The sequence below is a fragment of the Sciurus carolinensis genome, chromosome 6 (assembly GCF_902686445.1).
Source record: "Sciurus carolinensis chromosome 6, mSciCar1.2, whole genome shotgun sequence".
NCBI lineage: Eukaryota > Metazoa > Chordata > Mammalia > Rodentia > Sciuridae > Sciurus > Sciurus carolinensis.
The window spans coordinates 139,265,883-139,291,890 of record NC_062218.1 but is presented as its reverse complement, the minus strand read 5'-3'; the positions used below and the strand labels follow the sequence as shown (position 1 = coordinate 139,291,890).

At 44.1% G+C, this 26,008-nt stretch overlaps 2 protein-coding genes and 1 long non-coding RNA gene across 4 annotated transcripts; 1 reads left to right on the top strand and 2 right to left on the bottom strand.

The window, feature by feature from the left end:
* Positions 1 to 1,415: 1,415 nt before the first annotated feature.
* Gm2a (ganglioside GM2 activator) lies at positions 1,416 to 13,119 on the bottom strand. Its single transcript, XM_047556807.1, has 4 exons — positions 12,792 to 13,119; positions 7,879 to 8,040; positions 3,370 to 3,552; positions 1,416 to 3,049 (listed from the first exon to the last, which is right to left on the bottom strand). The coding sequence occupies exons 1-4, from the start codon at positions 12,879 to 12,881 to the stop codon at positions 2,894 to 2,896; spliced, it is 591 nt and encodes a 196-aa protein (XP_047412763.1). The 5' UTR covers positions 12,882 to 13,119; the 3' UTR covers positions 1,416 to 2,893.
* On the top strand, positions 13,043 to 24,568 carry LOC124987523 (uncharacterized). Its single transcript, XR_007109201.1, has 3 exons — positions 13,043 to 13,163; positions 14,829 to 14,921; positions 24,441 to 24,568. It is a non-coding gene; the product is annotated as an uncharacterized LOC124987523 (long non-coding RNA).
* On the bottom strand, positions 23,035 to 23,779 carry LOC124987521 (transmembrane protein 53-like). Of its 2 annotated transcripts, none has more exons than XM_047556805.1 (2): positions 23,588 to 23,779; positions 23,035 to 23,529 (listed from the first exon to the last, which is right to left on the bottom strand). In XM_047556805.1, the coding sequence occupies exons 1-2, from the start codon at positions 23,777 to 23,779 to the stop codon at positions 23,035 to 23,037; spliced, it is 687 nt and encodes a 228-aa protein (XP_047412761.1). The 2 variants fall into 2 exon arrangements, with proteins under 2 accessions (XP_047412761.1, XP_047412762.1); XM_047556806.1 differs by having other exon boundaries at positions 23,035 to 23,526.
* Positions 24,569 to 26,008: the final 1,440 nt, after the last annotated feature.

The following is a 26,008-nucleotide window of genomic DNA, read 5'->3' as shown; positions in this document are numbered from 1 at the left end:
AATAGAGGACATGGAGTCAAACCCAAATAAATACAATTTTCTCATACTAGACAGAGGGTCCAAAAATATGCAATGGAGAAAAGATAGCCTCTTCAACAAATGGTGCTGGGAAAACTGGAAAACCATATGCAACAGAATGAAATTAAATCCCTATCTCTCACCTGCACAAAACTCAACTCAGAATGGATCAAAGACCTCGGAATCAGACCAGAGACCCTGAATCTTATAGAAAAAAAAGTAGGTCCAAAAACTTGTTGGCTTAGGATCAGACTTCCTTAACAGGACTCCCATAGCACAAGAAATAAAAGCAAGGATCAACAACTGTGAGAGAGTCAAACTAAAAAGCTTTCTCTCAGCAAAGGAAACTATCAGCAATGTGAAGAGCGAGCCTACAGAGCGGGAGAATATCTTTGCCACTCATACTTCAGATAGAGCACTAATTTCCAGAATCTATAAAGAACTCAAAAAACTCTACACCAAGAATGCAAATAATCCAATCAACAAATGGGCTAAGGAAATGAACAGACACTTCACAGAAGAAGATGTACAAGCAATCAACAGATATATGAAAAAATGTTCAACATCTCTAGTAATAAGGGAAATGCAAATCAAAACTACCCTAAGATTTCATCTCACCCCAATTAGAATGGCAATTATCAAGGACACAAGCAACAATAGGTGTTGGCGAGGATGTGGTGAAAAGGGAACACTCATACATTGCTGGTGGGGTTGCAAATTAGTGCAACCACTCTGGAAAGCAGTATGGAGATTCCTCAGAAAGCTTGGAATGGAACCACCATTTGACCCAGCTATCCCACTCCTCGGCCTATATCCAAAGGACTTACAATCAGCATACTACAGAGGTACAGCCACATCAATGTTCATTGCTGCTCAATTCACCATAGCCAGATTGTGGAACCAACCTAGATGCCCTTCAGTTGATTTATGGATAAAGAAACTGTGGCATATATATATAATGGAATATTACTCCGCAATGAAGAATGATAAAATTATGGCATTTGCAGGCAAATGGATGAAATTGGAGAATATCATGCTAAGTGAGATAAGCCAATCTCAAAAAACTGAAGGACGAATGATCTTGCTGATAAGGGGATGAGGACATATAATGGGGGGTGGGAGGGGTTAGCATTAGGGTTAGGGTTAGGTTTAGGGTTAGGGATAAGGAGTGTGCTAAGAATGAAGGAAAGGACTGTATAGAGGGAAAAGAGGGGTGGGTGGGGTGGGGGGAAGGGAAAAAAATAATGAATCAAACATCATTGCCCTATGTAAACGTATGATTACACAAATGGTATGCCTTGACTCCATGTACAAATAGAGAAACAACATGTATCCCATTTGTATACAATAATAATTTAAAAAAAAAAGAAAGAAAAAAAAAGACAAAGGAGTTCTCATCAAGTTAAAAAAGATTTATTGCCAACGCAGGCTTCAAATAAGCCTGGCATGTGGGGCTGTCCATAGTTCAGAAAGCTATCACGGCATGACAGGGTAGTGAACATTTCCAGGTAGCCTGACCTAGAATCCACCTTTTCTTTGTCGGTTCTCTGCTGCACAAGGCAGCTGCTGGCAGGGCCAGTTCTTCAGCAGCATCAGCCCCTCACCCATGCAGGTCACTGCTCTGAGAGGCCACCTAGACCTCTTCTAGCACTGGCAGATCTTCTCCTTGGGGCCAGATGCTATGGATTTGGCCCTATGGAGGGAGAAATGGTGCTAGTGGAGTTGTCTTGACACTTAGAGGTTGCAAACCAGCCCATCCAAGGGTCAGATTTCCCCAGACAAGTCCATTTGGTGATTTTGGCCTATACAGTGTATAAAAAAGAACAAGTAGTTGCCAATATTAAAAATTGTAAAATTTCATATAAAAAATCTGCATTTTTGGCTTCTGTAGGGAAAAAAAAAAAATTGTGACTATCTGGCATTTCTGGACCCAGAACCTTCTTATATGGCACTAACCAGCTAGACTGCAGCTGCCCACTCTGGACTGAATTACATCCTCCATTACATTATATCTCCAACTGCAGACTCGAGCTCAGCTGCCTTGTATCAGTGCATACAGTGCTATTGATTTTTTGTATAGTATAAGGACTACTTATTGTATCCATGGCTTGTATTATCTTTATCCAATAAGGAAAAGCGGAGGTCACACCTGGAAGCAGCACGTCTCCAGTGCTCCTTCTAGCTCACTGATGTCTCTTGCTTGGCTCTGAAGTCACCTGAGTTGGTGACCCATTGTAAACACCTGCAGCATTCCTAAAATAACTCCTGCAAGGGAATCTCAACCACATACACCCTGCCTCTCTAGGATACACCGTGCCCCAGTGTCAACTAGGCAAACCTAGAAAAGAATGAAAAATTAATTATAGAAGTTAATGGAGGAACAGACGAAGATCAACCACTTCACCCCCTTTACTGTAGGAGGGGCTTGGAGTAGGATGAAAAATGTTAATACTCTGAACTCTGCTTTTAAGTTAGTGACCAAAAAGAAAGAGAAAGTCAAAAAGGTACTTCAGGAGGCCAAGACTGGGTCAGTCTGAACTTAAGGTCCCCAAACATGTTGGTTTCCATTCCTTGAATGTTTTGGAAATAAAAGAAGTTCTTAAAAAGTTATCGGGGTGAGGAGGAGAGTGATGTGGCTAGCCCAGAGACAACCAGGCTCTAAAGAACTGCCACAGTTGGCCTCCCTTAGTTCAGAGCTGCTTGGCCCAGCTTGAAATGTAAGTGGCACAAAGGATATTCAGTGAGGGCAGCGGAATCATCACAGACAAGGGTTCGAAGATGGGCAGAGAGTCAGAAATGGGCCTTGGCAAATACAAGACAGAGGAAGAGAACTGCCTTCCTTGTAACCCTGCATTCTGCTGTGCTCGCTGCCACTTTATTTGCCCTTTAGAGATGCGGAGATCTTGACGCAGCCCAGACGCTTCCCGCCACTGCTCAGGATGCTCTCAATGCGGTAGTTCCCGGTGCTGAGCCAGCTGGGAAGCTCCAGGTCGGGCACTGTGAAATCACTCTTGGGCAGCGAATAGGTGCCCTGTGGGAAAGGAGTGGAGCACAGGTCAGGGGAGCCTATGATGGGACTCTCGTTCCTGCAGCCACCGCTAGGACTGCCATGAACTCCCCTTTTCCCCTTCTCCTGGGTCCACACAAGCTTGGCAATCGACATAGCACCACAAGGACCCTGGAGGTCACGTCCAGGTTCAAGTCCTCCATTTCACCCAGAGATAAGCAATTCTTTCATGTCCCCAGAGCATCAGATCTGAAGGAGAATGCAAAGACCCTCCTCTCCAAACCCCCTCTTTGCTCCAGCCACAGGAGTGACACCCCCCGCCCCCCACCTCATTAAGTACATACTTCCTTGAAGGGACAGTGACAGGGAAGCCCGTAAGTGTGCAGGGGCTCCGGGCAGGGCTCCCCGGGGGGGATGAGATTGCTAAGCACATCACAGAAGTCTTCATAGGTGCAGCTGCCGAGCTGCTCCACACACGGGATCTTGACCCAGAAGCCAGCCACTTCCTTCTCCACCGTTAATTCCACCTGGTGAGAAAGGATTACAATTGTAAACCCAGGGCCCAACACACCAGCTCCCCAACTTCTTTAAAGGTCAGCATTAAATTTTAATCACAGAATGTTTAACTGGATGGGTTTTTTTGTTGTTGTTTGTTCTTGTGTTTTTGGTACTGGGGATTGAACCCAGGGGTGCTTAAACACTGAGCTACACCCCCAGTCCTTTTTATATTCTGTCTAGAGACAGGGTCTCACTAATTTGCTTTGGGCCTTGCTAAGTTGCTGAAGCTGGCTTTGAGCTTATAATCCTCCTGCCTTGGCCTCCCAAGTTGCTGGGATTACAGGTGTGCACCACCATACCTGGCTGGATGATCTTACGGATAGCCTGATCCCAGAATGACAATATTGTGGTACACGACCCAGCACATTACTCTTTCCTGTGCCCATGGTAGGCATTAATAACAATTAATAACTAATAATTGAATTTTAATTTTTTTTCCAGTACTGGAAATTGAACCCAAGGGTACTCTACCACTGAGCTACACCCCAACCCTTTTTATTTTTTGAGACCAAGTCTCATTAAGTTGCTGAGACCATCCTCAAACTTGCAATTGTCCTACCTGAGCCTCATGAATGTCTGCTGAGCACAGTTCAATTTTAGAATTCTTGAGGTTGTCACTACCCATTGATTAAAACTAACACTTGCACTGAAATTGCACTAATTGGCTTAGCTGCAGCATTCTTTCCTGGCTTTTGTTCTGAATCCCGTCTTGTCTGCAGAACTCTTCTACACAGGACTTCAGACAGCTTCAAGCAACTGACTGGAGTTGGTGGTGACCAAGGTGAATGCTACTGGCTCTTCTTCAGTACAGTCGCAGAAGGCAGAATGGGAACTTAGAAGGAGAGTACTTTGAGACTGGTTAAGATCTTAATCACAGTCTTTCCGCTTCCTGCTGCCATGACGTGAGCAGCTTTGCTCCATTACCCTTTCCTGTCACGACATTCTCCCTCACCACAGGCCCAGAAACAATGAAGCCAGCTGACCATGTACTGAAGCCTCGGGGACCAAGGGCCAAAATAAATCACTTTTATTATTAGAAATAATAATAATGTCTTAATTACAGGCAGGTTACAACAGATGAAACTATCTGCAGAAGTGGCAGGCTCTCCAGACTCAGTTGGGGAAGCTACAAAAGGATCCCTGCGACCAGAGAGAAGCTGAATGAGCAGATCTAGAATGTGTTCACATCTCAGTGCCGTCATGGTGCTGCTCCCATCATGGAGGAAAGAGCTCACCCAGAGGTGGCCAGGACTCCAACGCGGTCATCCCAGCTGTACCTGGCACACACTGAGCATGAACTGTACATGAGTTCCACTTGTGCCAAATGAGTTGTCCCTTAGAACCAGTTTCATGTTCCACCAAAGCTGTCCAGGGGAATGGTAAGGAAAAGGCAGCAGGAAGTTAGCTCTTAAACATCCTGCTTTTTGTGGGTTTATGGCAGAAAGCCACATTTTTAGAATCCTTTCAACTTTGACATTCCAACAATTTATGAATCCCAGGGCTTGCTTTCTGGGGGATTTTGTTTCTAAGAGACAGATCCTGGATAGGTATTATTTCTTCACAGTCTGCTAGACTCAGGCTGGTTCCCAGGCTATCAACTCAAACCTTCCAACTGCTCCAGGTATCAGGATGTTGGCACCTCTCCTCCAGGCCCAGAAAGAATGAACAAGTCAGAACACCCTGTAACCTGTATGGACAAATTCAAATTTCTTCCCTTGCTGGCCTTGACTGCGCTATTACGCATCCAAACCCCTGGTTGAACGGTGCCCTTCCACCACCCCTTTCTCCTCTCTGCCAAGCCCAGGGATGGCAGCTCATGCCTATAATCAGCTACTCCTAATCCTCTGACCAGGAAGAACCAGAAAGAGGTCCTGAGTTGGAAGTTTAGTGTTCCCACTTTCTAGTATGATGCCTTTGGTGGAGTTACTGCACTTCTCTCAGTTCCCATTACTTCACTTTCAAAAGTGGGGTATTTTATAGTGCCTGTCTCTCTCACAAAGTCTCCCTAAGTGGGACAATACCTGCCCAGCACTTAGCATTGTGCCTGGAATGCAAAAACTGTCTCCTGCCAGGCATAGCAGCTCACACCTATAACCCAGCTACTCAGGAGACTGAGGCAGAGGAATCACGAGTTCAAAGTCAGCCAGGGCAACTTAGTAAGACCCTGTCTCAAAATAAAATAAAATGTAAATCATAAAATTAAGTTTAAAAATGGGCTGAGGATGGTCACTTAGTGGTAGAGTGCCTAGCATTTGCAAGACTCTGGATTTAATTCCTAGTATAGTGGGGCAGGGGCATGGGACACACCTGTCTCCTGCTGCCTGGCTTCTCCCTTGGCTGACACCTACTCCTTGTTTCTCCAATACCCAATGAAAACACTTGAGCCAGTTATGCCTTCAACAAGAACACCCAGCTGAGGGGATGGGGGAAACAAGTCCTGCCTGGGCTCCTCCCACCAAGCTGGCAGCCTATGGGGCTGCACCGGCCGGAAGGAGCAGTGATTCCCTTACACCTTTCCCCTACCCTGAACCAGCAAGGTCCTGGAGACAAGCAGTAGAAGTTACTGAACTTAAGTCAACAGCCAGATCTGAGGTCACAGCCAGGCCTGTCACTTGGAGATTACAAACCATGAGTCATTTCCAGTTCATCTATTTGTTAAAAGGACTCAGAGAAGCAAGCAGAGCTGGGTGAGAAGGTACCATCAACTTCTCTTTTCCACAATTTCCCTGGCACTTTCATGACACAGAGACACTGATGGCAGAATCCTGGGTCCAGCCTTACGTTGGCAAATATCTACTGGAGCCCTTCACAAGCCCTCTCCTCTCTTGAGGCCTTGTTTCTCCACCTTGACAGTGAGGTATGTGGATCTCATGATTGCAAGAAGGTGTATCGGTACTGACATCTGAGTCAAAGGTTCCTGCCGTTTGAAAAAAGAAATGACCTCTCTCTTTGTTCCTTCAAGGGCCTGCATACAAAAGCTCTAGATAAAGATCCATTGTCTTGGCCCAAATTTATGACAAGTAGTAAAATAATAGAAAAGAAGGGGCAGCCAGGCACTGGGCATACGCCTATAATCCCAGCACGTCAGGGGCTGAAGCAGGAGGATCACAAGTTCAAGGCCAGCCTTGGCAACTTAGCAAGATCCTGACTATAAATAAATAAATAAATAAATAAATAAATAAAAATAAATAAGGCTGGAGATGTAGCTTAGTGGTAGAGCATCTCCTCAATTAAAAAAAAACACAGAAACAAAACTCCCTTGTGTATATAAACCACATTTTCTTTATCCATTGACAGACACCTAGAATGGCTCCATAATTTGGTTATTGTTAATGGTTTTGCTATAAACGTAGGTATGCTTGTATCACTATAGGATGCTGACTTTAATTATTTTGAATAAATACTGATGAGTGGTGTAACTGGGTCATGTGGTGGCTTCAGGCCTAGTCTTTTGAGGAAACTTCGTATTGAATTATACTAATTAATGGTTACACTGATTTACAGTCCCACCAACAGTGTATAAGTGTCCCTTTTCCCCACATCCTCACCAGCATTAATTATTATTTGTATTCTTGATGATTGCAACTCTATCTGGAGTAAAATGAAGTCTCAGTGTAGTTTGGAGTTGTATTTCCCTGATGATTAAAGATGTTGAACGTTTATCCATATGTTTGTTGGTCAATTGTATTTCTTCTTTTGAGAAATGTCTGCATAGTTCATTTGGATTATCTGGGGTTATTTTGGTGTTGATTTTCCTGAGGTGTTTTTAATATCTATATTACGAATATTAATCTTCTGTTGGAAGAGTAGCTAGCAAAGACTTTGTCCTATCCAGGAGACTTTCTCTTCACAATCTTGTTTCTTTTGCTGTGCAGAAGCTTTTTTACTTAATACCACCTGAATTATTGATTCGTGGTATTATTTCCTGAGCTTTAACCATCTGCAGTTTCTAACATGGTCGTATAACTTTATATGTGACTACTTTGGAATTAACAGCAACAACAAAACCCAACTGCCAACCAGAGGTGGCCACCACGTCCAGAGAATGCTGGAGTGCTCCCTGCCAGGTGCCAGGGATCAGTCGTTCACGCCCTCCTCAGGGCTGACAGCAGAGATTCCCTGCAATCCTATGATCCGAGATTTTACGAAGCTTAGTGAGAGTCTGGATCTGTGGATCCTGTGGGGCTCGGGGAATGCAGGACTTGAAATTCTTCAATTCCCTGAGCATGACGTTCCTCTCAGGGCCTCTGCTGGCCGCCCATGCCACCTCCCTCCCTCAACCTGCCCCAACTCACCTTCTGAGGGGAAGTGAGGGGGACACTGGTCTTGCCCTCAACACTGACAGTCACATTTCCAGGAACGACAATGGGGTCAGGTTCCAACATCAGGCTTTTGATGACAGCAGGGTCCTTCCCTTCATCACAGTTATCCCAGGAAAAGCTACCAAGCTGGGAGGGCTAGGGACAATCGTGTAGCAAAGAAAGAAGAGAACGGGAAAGAGGAGAAAAGAGAAGTTGACAGATTATTTTGGTTTTTATGAATCAAGATATGAAAACCTCTGAGTGATATGTATGCATTTGAAATGATAAAAAAGGAGTGCCATTGCTATTTGTCATTTTAATGACATACATGAATCCCATGAAATATTTGAACTCAAGAAAAACAAAGTCGGGGGGACTATCTCAGGTCAGAAGAACTGACAAAACAGGCTACTGATGGTGTGAACTTGCATGAGGCACCTCCCCTCTCAGAGCCTATCTCCACCTCTCCATCTTAAATTTGGGGTTATATTTGTCCTACCCATTTCATAGGCAGGACTATACTAAAAGAATATAGTCCTTGTATAGTACGTTGCACATTATAGGGCACAATATAAAAGATCTTGAACTTCAAATGAGATGACCAACCTTATCTGTCTTTGGCAGGTGCCTTCTCTGATCTCCCACCTCCCTGCTGCCCACTCCTCTCTAGCCAGCCTTGGGATCCCAGCAGATGACAAGTTCCTGGAGCAATCACCTCTGAAGTCCACGCCCAGGACCCTATTCACATCATACCCCAAGTTCAGTCCAGGGCCAGGAACAACAGAGAATACAAAACATGTGAGAAACAACAGCACCCAAGCCCCACTCTCAAGAGAAAAAGGACACCCATAAAAAGATCCCCGGTGAGCCCCTTGTTGATGAACAAGCCCCAGGGAACAGACTTGCCCCACCCCAGCTAGTGCTTTCTTACTCCCACCCCATCACTCATGCCATGTCCCCCACCTGAGTCACCCACCTTCCCTCTGCAGAGTTACCTCCCTCGTTCTGCCTCCACATCCCCCGGGAGGTCTCCTGATTTTACCACCATCTTGTCCAACTCACTCCTCGTTCCTACAGGACCTCATGATCTTCAGTGCGCCCCACCCTGTACAAACTCTCCCACCCGCTCACACCTTTCCCAGCCCCTTAAAGGCCACCTACGAGAGACCATCGAGAGTCACACCACCCACACTGAGTGTCAGAAGAAAACCTGCCAGTACCAAGCTCCCAAGCTGACCTCCATCTTCAATATCCCCACAACTGACTGGACAAGAGAGGACATCCAGTTCAGTCCCCAGTACCGAAGTGGGGAAGAGGAGGAAAAGAAACACCTAACCCAAGATTGAGATTCTGATTTTAGGATGAGGACACAAGAGGTTGAATCACCTCTGGGACACGGGGCTTGGTGCTCTTGGGTCAGGAGTTTGGGGTTGAGGCTCAAGCATCTAGACCCGTGACTTGTGACCAAACAGAAGTTGAGAAAGGAATAAGAACTAAGGGTCCTGCCAGTCTGTGGACAAGGGAACAAGATAAAGTGATTACCCTGTGCACAAAAGTAGTGAGGAGTGTGGCTTTGGAGTGACATATGGTAAAGAAAGGCTCCAGTCAAGTAGACCCAGGCTGAAATCACGGCTCAGTTACATTTCCCATGTGATTCCATAGGTCAGTAACCCCCGGAGCCTCAATCTTCTATGTGAAGGTATTTTTATCTTCCTCTCAAGGCTATTGCAAGGGTGAGTGCATGGACGTAAAGCTCATGACACCACGCCAGGCCAAAACACACGCTGCCTCACTAAATGACAGCCATGAGCCATCCCAGCCTCCACTTCCTGGCATGAGTTCCTCCTATACCTGTTAAACTTCCCCTTTACTTGAGCTTCTTGGAATGGGTTTCTAATCCTTGGAATGACTGGTCCCACCATGACTAAGAAAGGCAGGACAGAATAGGTGCTAGCAAATGTTTCCTTCAATATTCATTCCACAGATATTTATGGAGCAACAATTACAGGCCCTAAGGACTGTGTCAATTATTGGTAAACAATCAGACATGGTTCCTGCACTGCCTTGTGGAGCTTATAGTCTAATCTAAATAAATACCACTACAATCTGTGAGGGCCACAAAGGAAAAGAACAGAAGGTGATACTGAGAGTAACAAAGGACCCACTTAAGTAGGACAGAGGGGAAAAGCTAGACCTCCAAGATGAGGAGTCAGCCATGTGTGTGCAGAGAGAATGCAGCAAAGGCCCTGAAGTAGGAAGAAGCCTAGCTGCACCAGGCGTTCACTACAAGGCCAACAGACTAGCTCTGCTGGATGAAAGACTCAGCTGAGGCTGGAGGGATGGCAGGGTCATTTAATACAGGACCTCACAGGTTATAATCAGGAGGACGAATTGACCATGGTGCAATGAAACACACTGAAGAAAAACACCAAGCTCTGATTTAGAGTTGTGAACAGACAACGTGAAAGGGGGGACCACGTGGGAGGTCACTGTCAAGTGAAAAAGGGCCTGCAGTTAATATTTGGGTTGAAGAAATAGGTAGGAGGGCTCACTCTTTTCTGGGGCTGCTTTCCCCAATTCTAAAGTAACCTGATTCACATTGAGGATTGATTCTGGGTTGAGGGAAATTTCCAGAATACCCAGTTAGATCCCCTCCCCTCTCCTAAAGCCCCTTCCCTTTACCTGGGCCCTGGGGGAGACTTAACAAGGTACTTCCCCAGTGGTGGTATCTAGTTAGCTAGAGCTATGGACAGGGGTTCTGCAGCTGCAGTCAGGCTTCTTGGGGAAAACAAATAGGATGGATTAGCCATGCCCACCCAGAGCCAAGCTGGGCACCAGGTATTTGCCATCCCCATCCTAGACCAACAAGTGGGAAGAGGCAGCATAGGGAAGAGGGGAAAGGCCTGGCACTGGAGGCAGAAATGTGGGTACAAATCAGAGACATAGGTTAAAATCAGACCTCAGCTGCTCTCACTGCTGAGACCACAATAAGTTACTCCCTCAAGGTTCAATTTCCTCAGCTATTAAATGGGCGTAATTATATCTTCTCACAGGGTTATTGTGAGGGTAAGAAGTTTGTATACAGAAAGCACAGAGCTCAAGCTCATGATAAAAACAAGGAAAGACTAAGAAACTATGACAGGCCAGAAAAGAGTGACAAGACATGACAACGCCATGTGGTGCCCTGGACCAGATCCTGGAACAGAAAGAAGACATTAATGGAAAATTGGTGAAACCCAAATAAAATCTAGAGTTCAGTTAATCATAATGTACCTATGTTGGTTTCATAGTTTGGACAAAAGTATACTAATAATATAAGAGGCTAACAATGAACACTGAGTATACTGAAACTCTATACTATCTTTGCATCTTTTCTATAAATCTAAAATTATTCTAAGATTTTAAAATGTGTTATAAAAAAAAAAGCACAAGGCTCAATGCACAACACCTGGTATGTTACAATAAATAACAACCACTATAAGCATTAAAGAGTCTATTATGCACCTACTATGTGCCCCACAGAGCTAACCATTCTCCCCTGATATCTAACATCCACCACAGCCCAGAGTCACCAAGACTGGTTAATGCTAGAAGAACTAGAATCCAGGTTTCCAGAGACTGAAACACTGACTTGTCACTCCACAACCTTTATTCGGCCCATGATCACAGGGTCAGGGCTCCAAATGACATGAGCCCAGAGAGAAGATTAAATGATAAGAAGATATGAACTCAAAGTGCCACTTGCTGGTGTGATCTTGAGTGAGCCCCTAAAGGACTGAGTGAAGTGGGTGACCTCTAAGATGTCTCACAGCCCTCTAAAACTGCCAGTCTAAGACCCTATGGTTTGGGATGGCATAGAGGAGAACAGAGATGTAGGGCAAACTGAGCCTCTACCAGACCCCACAGTGGGTGGCCAGCCCTGAAGCCCACAGTAACTTCTCAACCTGCACTCAGGGACAAGGTGCAAATCCTCTAGACAAATAAGGCCACACGGTTCTCACACCTTCATTCAACAGGCAAAATAGTCTTCCTGCTCTGAGCAGGGGAGACCAAGTGAAGGCAGTTCCCTTCCCTGACAACCATCCAGACATCACGCTCTATAGATTAAAAACTCAAGACTCGAGGAGTCATGGATTGGAACAGAGAGGGATCAGGAGCCAGGTCTCCTCGTTTTGGGTCCTATCCACTTCCCCCTACACCATACTGTTCCTCTCTCTGGAACAAACCTCCAAAGTGGTGTGAGGAAGTGATCCGGAGCTGACCGGGTCCCTTTGCTACCAGAGATGTTTTGTCCCAGCTGTGAAGTAAAGGAGGCAATGGAACTGGGCTATTTAGCTCTCGGAATGACAGAACTTCCCTGTCCCAGAGGTCTGCAGCATGGGGTGAATAAGAAGTGAAGGGGGAAGTTTAGAAGATGGGAAGGCCTGGTTTCTCAACCAGAAGCAGCAAGGTCACAGGTCTGGGCAAGTGTAGACCTTCTGGCCTGAATGGGTCCATACCCACCCACCCCAGGTGAAGAATTCAGAGAATTTAGGCCAAAGAAGGCATGAGGAGCCAGGCCTCATCATAGGGAAACGGGAAATAGGGATGGGGGTATGGAGCAGAGTAACAGGGTCAAATCTCTGCGCCTGGACCAGCGTTTTAATTCTGTAGTTCTGTGCAGCTCAGGCGCTTGGAAAGGGCAGGAGTGCAGACGGGAAACGAGATTATTCCCACCGAATGAGTATGGAGCGCCACACCATCACTGCACAGATCAGAGTGCCATATTCGGTCGCTTTGGGAGGCTCTGCTGCAGAAAAGGAACACTAAGAAACAGTGCGACCACAGCCCCATATCCCACCCACCCGCACAATCCCCAATAGGGTCGGGAGGTTGCAAGCAGTCTCCTAAAAGGAGGGGGAACTCACGCGGTTTAGGCCAATGCGCGCAGGGGCCGCAGGGCCGGCAAGAAACAAGCCCAGGAAGATCAGGAGCGGAGTACGCATCAAGGGATGCATTGCGAAGGGTGGACTCACGCGGAGTTAACTACAAGAATCCAGGCAGCGGCGGCGCCTTTAAATGCCTGCCCTCATTGGGTATGCAAAGCTATGCATTGCTATGCAAAAGCTGAGCTCAGCCACCAGCAGGTTCGCCCTGCCCTGTCTTGCCCCGCCCAGCGGAGATATTAGGGCAGGAATAGGAAGGATCCGCCCCGCAGCGCGCGACTGTAAACCGCCTCCTTCCAAAGTGCAGCGGCTGAACCGGAGGAGGAACCGAACACAGCTTCGCGCGAGGAAGGGGTGGGTCTGAGCGCGAGGGAGGGGCGGGCTGAGAGAGGGGGTGGGGCGGGGGGGAGCGCGAGAGAAAGTCGGAACTGAGCGTGAGGGAGGGGCGGAACCCAGTGCGGGGGCAGGGTGGAGCTGAGCGCTAGGGCGGGGAGAGACTGAGAGCCGGGGCGGGGCGGAGCCGGCCGGGCGGGGCGGAGCCGGCCGGGCGCAGTGAGCGGAACTGACAGCGGTTGGAGGGGGCGGGAGCGTGAGGGCGAGCGCAAGGGCTAGGGCGAGGGCAGGGCTGTGTCCATCACCACCTGGGAACCTTAAGGGACCCACGTACCCAGTTTTATTACAAATCCTTGTCCGCATACATGACCTCCTCCCTGCATATATAACAACTCCTCATATCCATGTTACGAATCACTGTCTCTTTATTATAAATGCTTTAAGGCATGCTAAAACCTTAATGAAAGCATCTAGGTTTTAGCCCTATTTTAGCACTGAGGAATCACGCGGTGAGGTTAGCTTTGCCGAAGCCATGCAACTAAGCAATGATACAACAGGACTGTAGTAGTTGAAATTTGCTTTAAATAAAAACAATAAAAATGTTACTCCTACTAAATAACCACCAGATTGTACATTTCTCAAGAGGTAGAACCATGACTTTTAGTCACTGATGGGTACACAGTGCCTGACACGTAATAGTTATCATTGGATAAATGAGTTCAGGAGTAAAAATTAAAACATACCTAATCTATTTTTAATGAATTTTATATTTATAGAAAAGTTTGCGGAAATAGTTCAAAACTCTCTTCCAATTCCCTTTTTAACATTAAAATATCACACTTTTCCAAAATTTAAGAACATGTCATTGGTACATTACTGTCAACTAGGCTCCAACTTTTCCTAATGATCCTCTCATTATGATAAACTCTCCTCTCTTCATCTAACTGAACCTCTTGATTACACACAAGTGCATTTTGCGGTCCAAGGAAGAAGAGGACTTGCCCAAATATTACATGGCAGAAGCATTACTTGAAATCATTTCTCCTGCAGCTGATCCCATAGATTGTGGGAGAGATGCCCATGTGGGCCTGCTCCTTGATGGATGGCAGGGACTATAATGTCAACCCTGGAACTCCCTGGAGCATCACCAGGAATTAGGCACAGACTTCCTTCCAGGATTATTCCTTCATCTTGGTAGCTGCCAAGTCCCCTCAACCTCATTACCCACTTCTTCCCAACTTCTGAATATTCCCTTCTCTTAGTTTCACACTCACTCCATCATCACACAAGAGGTCATTGGCTCAGGCAGTAAAAGTTTCATTCTCCCACCTTGGAAGACTGTGTGGTGAGTGAGCACATTCCTTTCAGATTAGTGTACCTGGCATCTCCATATGAAGAGCTTCTGGAAGTCAGCATACCCAGTGGCTAAAAACCAAGACCATAACAGATGGAAGGAGGGACAGGACAGAGGTTTGTTCAGAGTGCTCTGCTCCAAGTCAGGTAGACCCAAGCTTGCCTCCTGGGCCTGGTGCCTACTGCTGTAAGAACCTGGGTAGGAGCCTTAACCCCTCTGACCTCAATTTTCTCATTTGCAAAACAAGGATTTAAAATAATGAGGATGGTTTAAAATAATAATGATGATGAAACTACCTCTCAGTGATAAGCTATTTACTCATTCACTTATAGATTCAACAATTGGACAAGAAAAAGACCCTGTCCCCATTCCCACAGGCATACCCATATCTCCACTAAAACTAGAGTCTTAGAGAAGAGCAATCGGTAAGTAAAAAATAATAAGAACAAGAAGATAAATGATATTATCAAGTGATACTACCAAAAGACAAAAAAATCAGGTTAAGGTAATACAAAGTGGGGATAGATTGCCTTTTTGAGTCAGATAAGAACTCTCTGAGGAGGTGGACTTTGTCCTTGGGAAAATGAGAAACATTTAGGGAGGGGAAAAGCCAGTGTGACAGTCAAGCATGGTCAAGACCATCAGGCCATCGTTCCCAGCCAAGGCTGCACACTGCAGTCCTCTGAGGATTTCATGTAAAAAGCATGTTTTGTCTTCTTATAAAAAGGAGTAATTTGTCTAAGTTCAGAAATGTCATAAAGGCTGTTTTAATTTATAACCTTAAGGAAGGGAGAAAAGAGGCAGAAAGGAATCAGCAAGAAGGATAAAGAAATTATCCTTATGAATATGAGGATGTATTTTGGAGAATGTTTCTCAATGAAAAAAGAGAAAGGGGACAAAACTAAGAATGGAACCAAGTTGTAGAATGTCCAAGTAAGTCACAGAAGATTTATGGAAGATAAATCTCAGGAAATTTGTATGTGTGATTAAATTGACTATAAAAGATTATATGAAGGGTTTCTAAGGTCAGAATTTAATATACTGACGTAATACCAGCATCTAACTCTCTATGTTTAAGATAACAAGGTTTTCTTAAATCATTTGCTCTTAATAACATTTGCAAAGAGCTGTCTTAAAGAATAAAGATTTTGTATTTTATCAAGATAATTTCTTGTGTCTATTAGTTTCCATTACTTAAGGAAACTTCATCTTAAAAGAATTAGGGTTTAAGTACCTGCCTATTTTAAAGTTTTTGAAATGAACACTTCAAAACTCTGGTTAAATAAACAACTATTATTTAATTTATTATAGTATATTTGACACCCTAAATATATGTGACTAGAGATTATATTCATATAATCTTTTATAGTCAATTTAATCACACATACAAATTTCCTGAGAGATATGTTTACATCTGAGAGTTAAATATGTTTGAACTTTGTCTAAATGATATACAAAAGTTTATATAATTAAAGCTACATAGGTTTAATATAGGCAAGGTAACCAATGAGTACTCTCTTTCATACAATGTACATTGTATCTGGACCTTAACATACAAATGGTCAATGAAACTTTTGGCATTTCTGCCATTGTATTTGGCCTGCATCTGCTTTGACTGAATAAGCACTTTATTATACATATGAGATACATTTGTATATCAGGTACTAAGTCTGTGTTCATTAGCTTTTAAGAGATTTAATAGCCTTGAATTTTTGCCATTGCTGTTAACCTGTATAGAGGTTAACAATTATAGTTGTCCTATGAAGCCATGGGTTCTGAATTTTTTTGCTTCAAGAGTTAAAACTAAGTTAATAAGTATATAAAGGACATGTGTGTAACTATGATGCTAATAATTAATGTCTTCTTTGTGTTTTAAATTTATTCATGTTCTCCAAGCCTTCTAAAATGTAAAGTTCAGAAGAGCACTTTACTAAGCTGGTATCCTCTAAACTAAAATGGTTAGTAGTGATAACCTTTTTCAGGTTTATATAAAAACAGCAAATTTAGATGGGGATTCATTTGTGTAATCTAATTTTATAATTGGATTCAAGTAACCTACTGTCAACAAATTATATAGAGATAATTATTCTTTACACTGGGTGGAAATTTAAATGGATTTTTGGAAAGATGATAAAGGCAACCTGGTTCATTTAAAAGTTGGCAATGTGGAACATAGAAACTTTTTGCCACTTTTTCCACAAAGAAAGGAAATTAAGAGCTCTCTTAGTCTTTCTGTTTGAGTCATGTTTCAGACATAATATTAACATGTTAACTGATATTCAAATATGCTCAGAAAACAATATATAAGAACCTTGTTTTCTTTTTTTTTTACTTTTTTCTCCCAGTTACTTCATTTTTTATTTATTTTTTATTTTTACAGACTGCATTTTGATTCATTGTACACAAATGGGGTACATATTTTCATTTCTATGGTTGTACACCATGTAGATTCAAACCATTCATGTAATCATATACGTATATGGGGTAATGATGTCTGTCTCATTCTACCTCTGATTGCTTTTTTTTTTATTGTAAACAAATGGGATACATGTTGTTTCTCTGTTTGTACATGGCGTAAAGGCATACCATTTGTGTAATCATAAATTTACATAGGGTAATGTTGTTCGATTCATTCTGTTTTCTTCCCCTTCCCTCCCGACTCCTCCCACCCCTCTTTTCCCTCTATACAGTCCTTCCTTCCTCCATTCTTGCCCCCCTCCCTAACCCTAACTCTAACCCTAACACTAACCCCTCCCACACCCCATTATGTGTCATCATCCACTTATTAGCGATATCATTCATCCTTTGGTTTTTTGAGATTGGCTTATCTCACTTAGCACGATATTCTCCAATTTCATCCATTTGCCTGCAAATGCCATAATTTTATCATTCTTTATGGCTGAGTAATATTCCATTGTATATATATACCACATTTTCTTTATCCATTCATCAATTGAAGGACATCTAGGTTGGTTCCACAATCTGGCTATTGTGAACTGAGCAGCTATGAACATTGATGTGGCTGTATCTCTGTAATATGCTGATTTTAAGTCCTTTGGGTATAGGCCAAGGAGTGGGATAGCTGGGTCAAATGGTGGTTCCATTCCAAGTTTTCTAAGGAGTCTCCACACTGCTTTCCAGAGTGGCTGCACTAATTTGCAGCCCCACCAGCAATGTATGAGTGTACCTTTCTCCCCACATCCTCGCCAACACCTGTTGTTGCTTGTATTCTTGATAATCGTCATTCTAATTGGGGTGAGATGGAATCTTAGGGTGGTTTTGATTTGCATTTCTCTTATTACTAGAGATGTTGAACATTTTTCCATATGTTTGTTGATTGCTTGTAGATCTTCTTCTGTGAAGTGTCTATTCATTTCCTTAGACCATTTGTCGATTGGATTATTTGCATTCTTGGTGTAGAGTTTTTTGAGTTCTTTATAGAGTCTGGAGATTAGTGCTCTATCTGAAGTATGATTGGCAAAGATTTTCTCCCACTCTGTAGGCTCTTTCTTTGCATTGCTGATAGTTTCCTTTGCTGAGAGAAAGCTTTTTAGTTTGAATCTATCCCAGTTATTGATTCTTGCTTTTATTTCTTATGCTATGGGAGTCCTGTTGAGGAAGTCTGGTCCTAAGCCGACATGTTGAAGCTCTGGACCTACTTTTTCTTCTATAAGATGCAAGGTCTCTGGTCTGATTCCGAGGTCCTTTATCCATTTTGAGTTTAGTTTCGTGCATGGTGAGAAGTATGGGTTTAGTTTCATTCTGTTGCATATGGATTTCCAATTCTCCCAGCACCATTTGTTGAAGAGGTTATCTTTTCTCCATTGCATATTTTTGGCCCCTTTGTCTAGTATGAGAAAATTGTATTTATTTGGGTTTGTGTCCATGTCCTCTATTCTGTACCTTTGATCCACCTTTCTATTTTGGTACCAATACCATGCCGTTTTTGTTACTGTTGCTTTGTAGTAGAGTTGAAGATCTGGTATTGCGATACCCCCTGCTTCACTCTTTCTGCCAAGGATTGCTTTAGCTATTCTGGGTTTTTTATTCTTCCAGATAAATTTCATAATTGCTTGCTCTATTTCTGCAAGGTACATCATTGGGATTTTAATTGGAATTGCATTGAATCTGTATAGCACTTTTGGTAGTATGGCCATTTTGACAATATTAATTCTCCCTATCCAAGAACATGGGAGATCTTTCCATCTTCTAAGGTTTTCTTTAATTTCTTTCTTTAGTGAAGAACCTTGTTTTCTTATGCCCCTAAGTAGAATGATATTTAGAAAGGGGATGCAGATTAGCTTCAAATGTAAAACACTTTAAGATTTGTCAAAAGGCCAACCTCAACTGAGCTGACTCGACCTATTACATGTTAGGATAGCCGAAAAGTAGGCTAAAATGAAGCCCATTTGAAGTTCTGATGGATAAATTTTTGTTGTAAAAACTGTGATCCCAAAATAGAAAGAGATATATTGCAAAAATTAAGTAAGGGTTTTTAGGCAAATTATAAAGGCTATTTAAAGGTTGCAAAAGGGTTTTTTTTAATAGAATTTGTAAAAGATTTTGTACATGATTGAGTTGACAAATTATGTATTGGTTTTTATAGGGAATAAACAGATATCAAAGCTACATTAGTGTCATAAAATTTATGTTTCCTCCCAGTAACCTGGGAAGCTGAGGCAAGAGGTTTGCAAGTTCAAGGCCAACCTTGTCAATTTAGCAAGACCCTGTCTCAAAATAAAAATAAGATGGGCTTGGACTGTAACTCAATGGATTCAATTCCCAATGCCACCAAAAATAAAATAAAATAAAATTTACATCTCTTGGTTCAGAACTATTATACAAACTGAATATGTTTTTGCCCTTTTTATTTTGATTTTATATTTTCCTTCTAAAACTTCACAACTGTTGCCCATTAGTGTTTTGCCAGCAGGACAACTTCTAACAGAATAACCTAATTAGAGATAATAAGCAATCACCTACAGGACAGACAGAATATGACACTGACTCCCAATACTAAAACCCCCAATGAGATAGAAGGTATAACTGTAAAATTATAAAAGTTCAAATTAAAACCTACTGCTAGTACAGTGGCACATGCATATAATCCCAGCAACCTGGGAGGCTGAAGTAGGAGGATCATGAATTAAAAGTCAGTGTCAGCAATTTAACGAGGCCCTAAGGAACTTAGCAAAACCCTGTCACAAAATAAAATATAAAAAAGGGTTGGGGATGTGGCTCAGTAGTTAAGCACCCCTGGGTTCAATCCCTGATACAATTTTTAAAAAATAAATAAAAACACTACTTCCAGACTGATGGAACTGGGAACTGGCCTTCTGGGTATTCAACAACCAAGACTTAGAGACCAAAGTCAAGGAAAATATAAGGGCTAAGAAAAAAAAATAGTCAATGCTTTGGCCCTTGACCTCTAAAGTCAACCAGAATCCAGGGAATGGCAGGACCCTTCTGAGGACCCTGCAACTCTGGTATGTCACCTCACCTCCCAATCAGTGGGCTCAAGTGGACCCTAGAGAACAGGAGGCCAACCAGGGTACATTCTGCAAAGAGTAGGGTCATTGGAGGGAATCAAGCATTGCCCCAATGCTTCCAAAAGAAGCCACATGATCAGCAAGTCCCTGACCCATAGCCATCAATGACAGAACTGGTAGAGGAAAAGAACAAAGGAGTGGAGAGGCACCTCACAAGTTCTTAAAAGTAACCCCTGAGGAGTCTTGGCTGACCTTAACAATAGGAAGGAAAGAGGTTAATTTGTGGGCAACAGAGGGGTCACCTAACTGATCTTAAACACCCAGCAGGGAAGGCTAGTCAAAGGTAAACATGCTATATGAGGGGTCATACATGGACAATTCAAGGGAAGGCAGTGAACTTTTGAAATGTAACTGAGGATATGCCTTTGTGCCAGCCCTACCAAAAGTAAGTAAAGCAGGGAAGTTAAGAGTTGTTCTTTGGAAGTTCATATACATGGAACTATTTAACAAAAGAGCCCCCTACGTGATTTATGTAGTGGGATAGCTTCTGATTTTGACTCCCTTTGTATTCTGCTTTATCATGTGTAATGGTACTTCTAATTTTTATTTACTTATTATTTTGTACTAGGGATTGAACCCAGGGTGCTTTACCACTGATGTACATCCCCAACCCTTTTAATTTTTTTATTTTGAAACAGAAGCTTGTTGAGTTGCTCAGGACCTTGCTGAGTTGCTGAGGCTGCCCTCAGCAATCTTCCTGCCTCAGCCTCCTGAGTTGCTGGGATTACAGGCAGGGTCCATTATGCCTGACAGTACTTCTACTTTTAGGCTTAAGCATTTAATGCTTCCTGCTTATATGCTTCAGTCACTGTGTATAGACTAGTTTATCACCAGGCCAAGAAGCCTGCAAAGTCAGATTAGCCAACAAAATCAAGAAATGGACAAAAGATACAGAGGAATTTCAACAAGGACTTATACTCCTTCACTTTTGCCTGCAAATGTCTAATGATTGAATAAAAATAGGATTAAAGACTTGCCTTCTCTGTCTCCATTTTGTATCTGTTTCCTTTCAAAGTCTGATTGATAACTCTCTTGTATCACAAGAGAGTTGAAGCTACCCCTGGCAACAGCCACTTACTTATCATAGACAAGTCCCCACCTGACCAATCCTGAGATAATGATGGACAGACCATACCTGATCAAGACCACCTGCTTTGGCAGCTGTGCGAAACCTCCAGCTATGTGTACCCCTAACTCTGGTCCTCATTTCTCTTTCTATAAAATCTCAAAGACAGCACTGAAGACCTGGGTGCCCTTGTTTTCCTGGTGTAGCTTCGCTGATTAAAGTTCCCTGCGTGTTTTTACCATCATCTTTTCTGTTTGCTGTTTGGGAAGAGTGGTCAGACCTGATTTGTTGGATCCCCAGAGTCAAGCCTCTGGCCTAGGGCTCTACTAACAGCTCCACTAAAGTTGGAGAGACAAAAGTTGGTGAAGGAAAACATGTTTATTCAAAGTCAGCCCCCAGGAAGATAGAGGAGGCCTTTTCTGTCTCAAATCTCCATCTTCAGGGTGCTCAGGAGCATGCAAAGCTTTTATAAAAGTTGAGGGGGCACCGTGGGACAAAAAGCAGGGAAACTATGTATGTAGATTTAGCTAGGCCATGCTAGTTAGCAGGCTGTTACAGTTTTGGTTTCCTGGGCGGCCACCAGGGCTGGGGGTTAGAGTCTCAGTTTCCATTCCATGAGGAAGTTCAGGAGCAAACACAGTTTTGAACTTTTAATTTCAAAGGGTGCTGTTACCTCCGATGTAGAGGCTGTAGGTGATAACAAACCTCAATCGCGGTTTGTGAGTCTTCTGTTTCTCAGGAATTTTTACTTAGTGTTTAACGTATAATTTTTAAAGCGATTTCCCAATACAACGTAAATTCCCAGCGTTGCCTGAAAGAGCATAGAGATTAGTCCATTAAAACTGAGCTGCCCCCTCCCCTGAGGCAAAGGCTGGTTCCAAGTGCACCACCCACTTTTATTATCTTGGCGACTCTCATTATTTTTGTTTCAATCAACAAATACGTATTGAATACCTATGTGCCAGCTCTGGGTAGCAACGACTCACAGAAAGACAGTTGGGACAGAATTGTAAGACTGAAGCCACTTCCCCTGCCTGGAGAGCACCAATTGGGTCTCCTTTCAAAGAGATGGTGTCATTTCAGCCAAAACTCCCTCTACCCTGGTTCTGGTCTTTAGGAACCAGAGGTAACTTGCCACAGCTCCCTGTGGCACTGCTCCCCACTCCAGCTGCCCCTTCTATAGACAGCTCACAACTTTCCCAGACCCTAGGAAGCGGCTTCCCAGCAAAGTGTGGAGGAGCTGAGCAGCACACACCCCTGCATCCTCAGCTAAACTGGCATCTGCCTCAGACTCCTGGGCTGAGGTCAGAGAAGCTTCTCTGAGTGAATGGGCAAGTGGGAGTCATGCTTTATGTTGTGGGGCTTTGCCCTTCTGGAGCAGAGATCACAGGCCCTCTCCCCAACCGACCCTACCCTCTGGCACCTCCCCAGTAAAGCTCACCTTCCATTCAGGAAATCAAAACTCAACTCTGGCAACAAGTATAAAGTTTCAGTTATGCAAAGTGATTAAGTTCTGGAGATCTGCTAGATCATTGCTTCTGCAGTTAACAATAGGTGCTATTAGTAAGTGTGTTATACACTTGGAACCCTATGCTAAGGGTTCTTAGCCACATTTTTTTTAAATCAACTCTGAGTTTCATCCTTATTCCCTTCCCTGCTTTTTTTTTTTTTTTTTTTTTTTTGACCCTTTCCAGCCTGAATGGCTCGGAATCAGCAGCCTGACGGTTGCACTTGTTTGAATAATCAACTACAAGGCTCCACAGAAACCTGACAGGCACTTCTGCCCCCAAGGACCACCAGCAGTCCCCCAGGACAGATGTAGGTTGTGGGAGGTGTCAGGCATTTATTTCTGGAGTAGGACCTGAGCCCTGGACACAATTGCGCATGAAGTCAACACGGAGGCTTGTATAGTAAGGAGGGTAGTCACAGAAGTGGCTGACAAGTGCAGATGACACAGAGTCCACAGAGTACCAGGTGGGCCAGGCGTGCCTCCACCATGCGTTCCACATCCCTGGTCAGGACAACCTCATCTGCCCTCGAGGAGAAGTAGAGTCCAGGCCAGCGGGAGCCTGCATTCTGTAGCTCGTCAAAGCAGGGGGTGTGGAAGAGGGCAGTGAGTGGAGCAAGCAGGATGTGGAACAGAACTGCCACCGGGGTGAAGGTCACCAGGAGCCACAGGTGCGTCAAGGCCGACTGATGATCCAGGATGACTGCCAGGGCCGCCAGGGCCCCTACCAGGTTGCTATCACCAGGTCCACTGTCAAAAATGGTGCCCACCATAGGCAGGTGGCAGAAGCACAGAGGGGCCCACAGGAGCTCCAGCGAGCCGCGGCACAGCATAAGGCCAGCACTGCTGAGGACGTGGAGGAGCCGGGGCTCCCTCTCAATCTCATAATCAAAGAGTAGCCCCAGCAGCTTCTGGGACGCCCGGGGACTCTGAGAAGATCCTGTGCCATGGGGCTGTGTATCGGGCCACGATGCAGCCCCGTTCAGGGTAGATGGCGCTGTACTTGGCAGAGTTCTTGTCCCTGCGGCCATCCCAGCCCAAGAGAATCACCACAGGCTGTTGCGTCCCTGCCTCCTTCCCACCTTGGCTGGGGCTGCTCTTCTGGCTCCAGCAGGACTGATCCGGGATCTCAGTGGTATCGTCCAGACCAGCCCAGGCCATGATGAAGGTGCCGGCCCTCAGCACAGGACCACAGCTGCTCTGGCTCTCACACCCACACCTCCCCAGGGTACCTCCTGGGCACTGCCCAGCTACTCTCGTTAAAAAACAGTTTTCAAAAGGAAGATCAAATCGTAGCTCTCATACAGAGATAAAATGAACACACATTAAAACTTTCGTATGGCTCATTCAATGAGGGAACCTGTAAGATGTTACAAACAGTTCAAGGAAATTCTAAAGTACTACTAACTTTTCTATGTTTTTTGGGGCAAGTGGCCTGACCTGATTTGTTGGATTTGTTAGATCAGGAATGATAAAATAAATGTGAAGGCAAGACTGACATTAAAAGACAATTTAAACTCCAAGGAACAAAACTTTGCCCATCTATAGGCAAAGACTAGTTTTCATTAGTCTGAGTTATCTATAATTTCAGAGGCAATGAAAGACATAGCCTCCATACAATCAGAAGCAGATAGTGTGGAGGGGTATGCTCTAGACAATGAATACTCTCCCACCAAAGTCAAAATTTTTCTCTGAATCAGGATGGAGTTTCTAACTTTAGGCAAAGTCTTTGTGTGGTTTGTGTATGTGTGTACCAGGGATTGAGCCCAAGGACACTCTAACACTTAGTTTCAGCCCTTTTTTATTTTTTATTTTGAGACAGGATCTTGCTAAGTTGTTGAGGCCGGCTTGTGATCCTCCTGCCTCAGCCTCCGGAGTAGCTGGGATTACAGGCATGTACCACTGTGCCTGGCAAGGCAGTCATTCACCTCTCTATGTCTCGGTGCTTCCATTTGTAACAAGGTAAGGTCAAATCATATCATCTTCAAGGTCCCATCCAACTTTGAAGGTCTGTGAGTATGTGTATGTGTATAAAACAGGAAGGGGGCTGGAAATGTAGCTCAGTGGTGGAGCTTTTGCCTAGCATGCATAAGACCCTGGGTTCCATCAGGGAAGCCACAAGGGGTCAGCACCACAAGGGGGAAAATAAAAAGGTGGAAGGAAAACTAGAAATTTTTTTCAGTGGACTAGACTCTGACTCTTCTACTGTAGAGAAAAAGAAACTAAAGCTCAGAGAGAAACTGAAATTGCCTTGCTCAAAGGTGAGATGAGGGCCCACGTTTCTGGTCTTCTAGCTCAGAGCCACAGCTCTGGGTAGGATTGTAAAGCTGATAGGGAAACCACCCCTTTCTCACCTTACCAGTCTGAAACCTGAGAGCACCAGAGGCCTGAAGGCGCCCTGGAGAACAGCTCTGGAACTGGTCGTGCAGGCCAGGCAGGGCTGGGGAAGGTTCCTTGGGAATAATCTCCCCCACCTAGCTCAGTCTGCAGGGTTAAAATGGGAGGTCTCCGTGCAAGCAGACATTGCTTTGATTCCCAAAGACTCTCACCTCATTGGAACATTTCCCTAGAGCTGGAATTCCCACTGGAATCACCTGGGGAGCTCTAAAAAGTGCCCAGGTCCAGGCTGCACCTTAGGGTGGGACCCAGGGATTAGCATATTTTAAAGTCCCCTAAGGGATTCCAAGGTGCAACTAATGTTGAGAACCACAGTTCTGAAGCAGTAGGTGCATGCTAAACTCCTGGATTATTAAAATGCAGATTATGATTCTGCAAATCTGGGGTAGAAACTCAAGAATTTGCATTTTTAGTTATCTCCCACTTGAGACCCATGGAGAACCCCAGTTTGAGAATTGTTGGGGCTCAGAAATGATACCCCAAGGTATCACACTTTTGCATGCTGGGCACTTTGAACTGAAGAATACTGGAAGGACCTCAGATGCAAAGTCTCTTTCTGACCCCCTGATCTTCTTTCTCCTGTCCCTGCTCCTCCTCCTCCTGCAAGGCAGGCCATTGAACTAAAAATTCCTCTTTCTCCAAGGCAAATCATAAAACCTAGGTAAATCATAAAAACCAGAATCCCTTCCCCTCCAAATCCAGTCACAAAACCTAGAAATATTACTCTACCCTTCCTCCACTGTGTAGGAGCTGGCTGTAAAGAAATTCTCTGACCTGCCTTGTCTAATATAGATCATAAGACCCTCATTCCAGAAGGGATCTTGCCCTGTACCTGGGGGAAGAAATGCCAGATAAAGAGGCCAAGAAAAATCCAAGCGGACAGGACTTCCTGGATGGCCCCCTCTAAATATATTATAAGTCACACACCCTTTTGTCCAATCTCATTTCTAAAATGGCTGTCCATTCTCTATTGAATATAAGCATAGAGTGGAC

Coding starts and splice junctions, on each gene's coding strand:
- Gm2a (XM_047556807.1), bottom strand. CDS start 12,881: ATGCATCCCTTGATGCGTACTCCGCTCCTGATCTTCCTGGGCTTGTTT. Junction 8,041..12,791: donor CGCGCATTGGCCTAAACCGC/GTGAGTTCCCCC, acceptor GATTGTCCCTAG/CCCTCCCAGCTTGGTAGCTT. Junction 3,553..7,878: donor CCCTCACTTCCCCTCAGAAG/GTGAGTTGGGGC, acceptor CTTTCTCACCAG/GTGGAATTAACGGTGGAGAA.
- LOC124987521 (XM_047556805.1), bottom strand. CDS start 23,779: ATGGCCTGGGCTGGTCTGGACGATACCACTGAGATCCCGGATCAGTCC. Junction 23,530..23,587: donor ACCCTGAACGGGGCTGCATC/GTGGCCCGATAC, acceptor CGGGCGTCCCAG/AAGCTGCTGGGGCTACTCTT.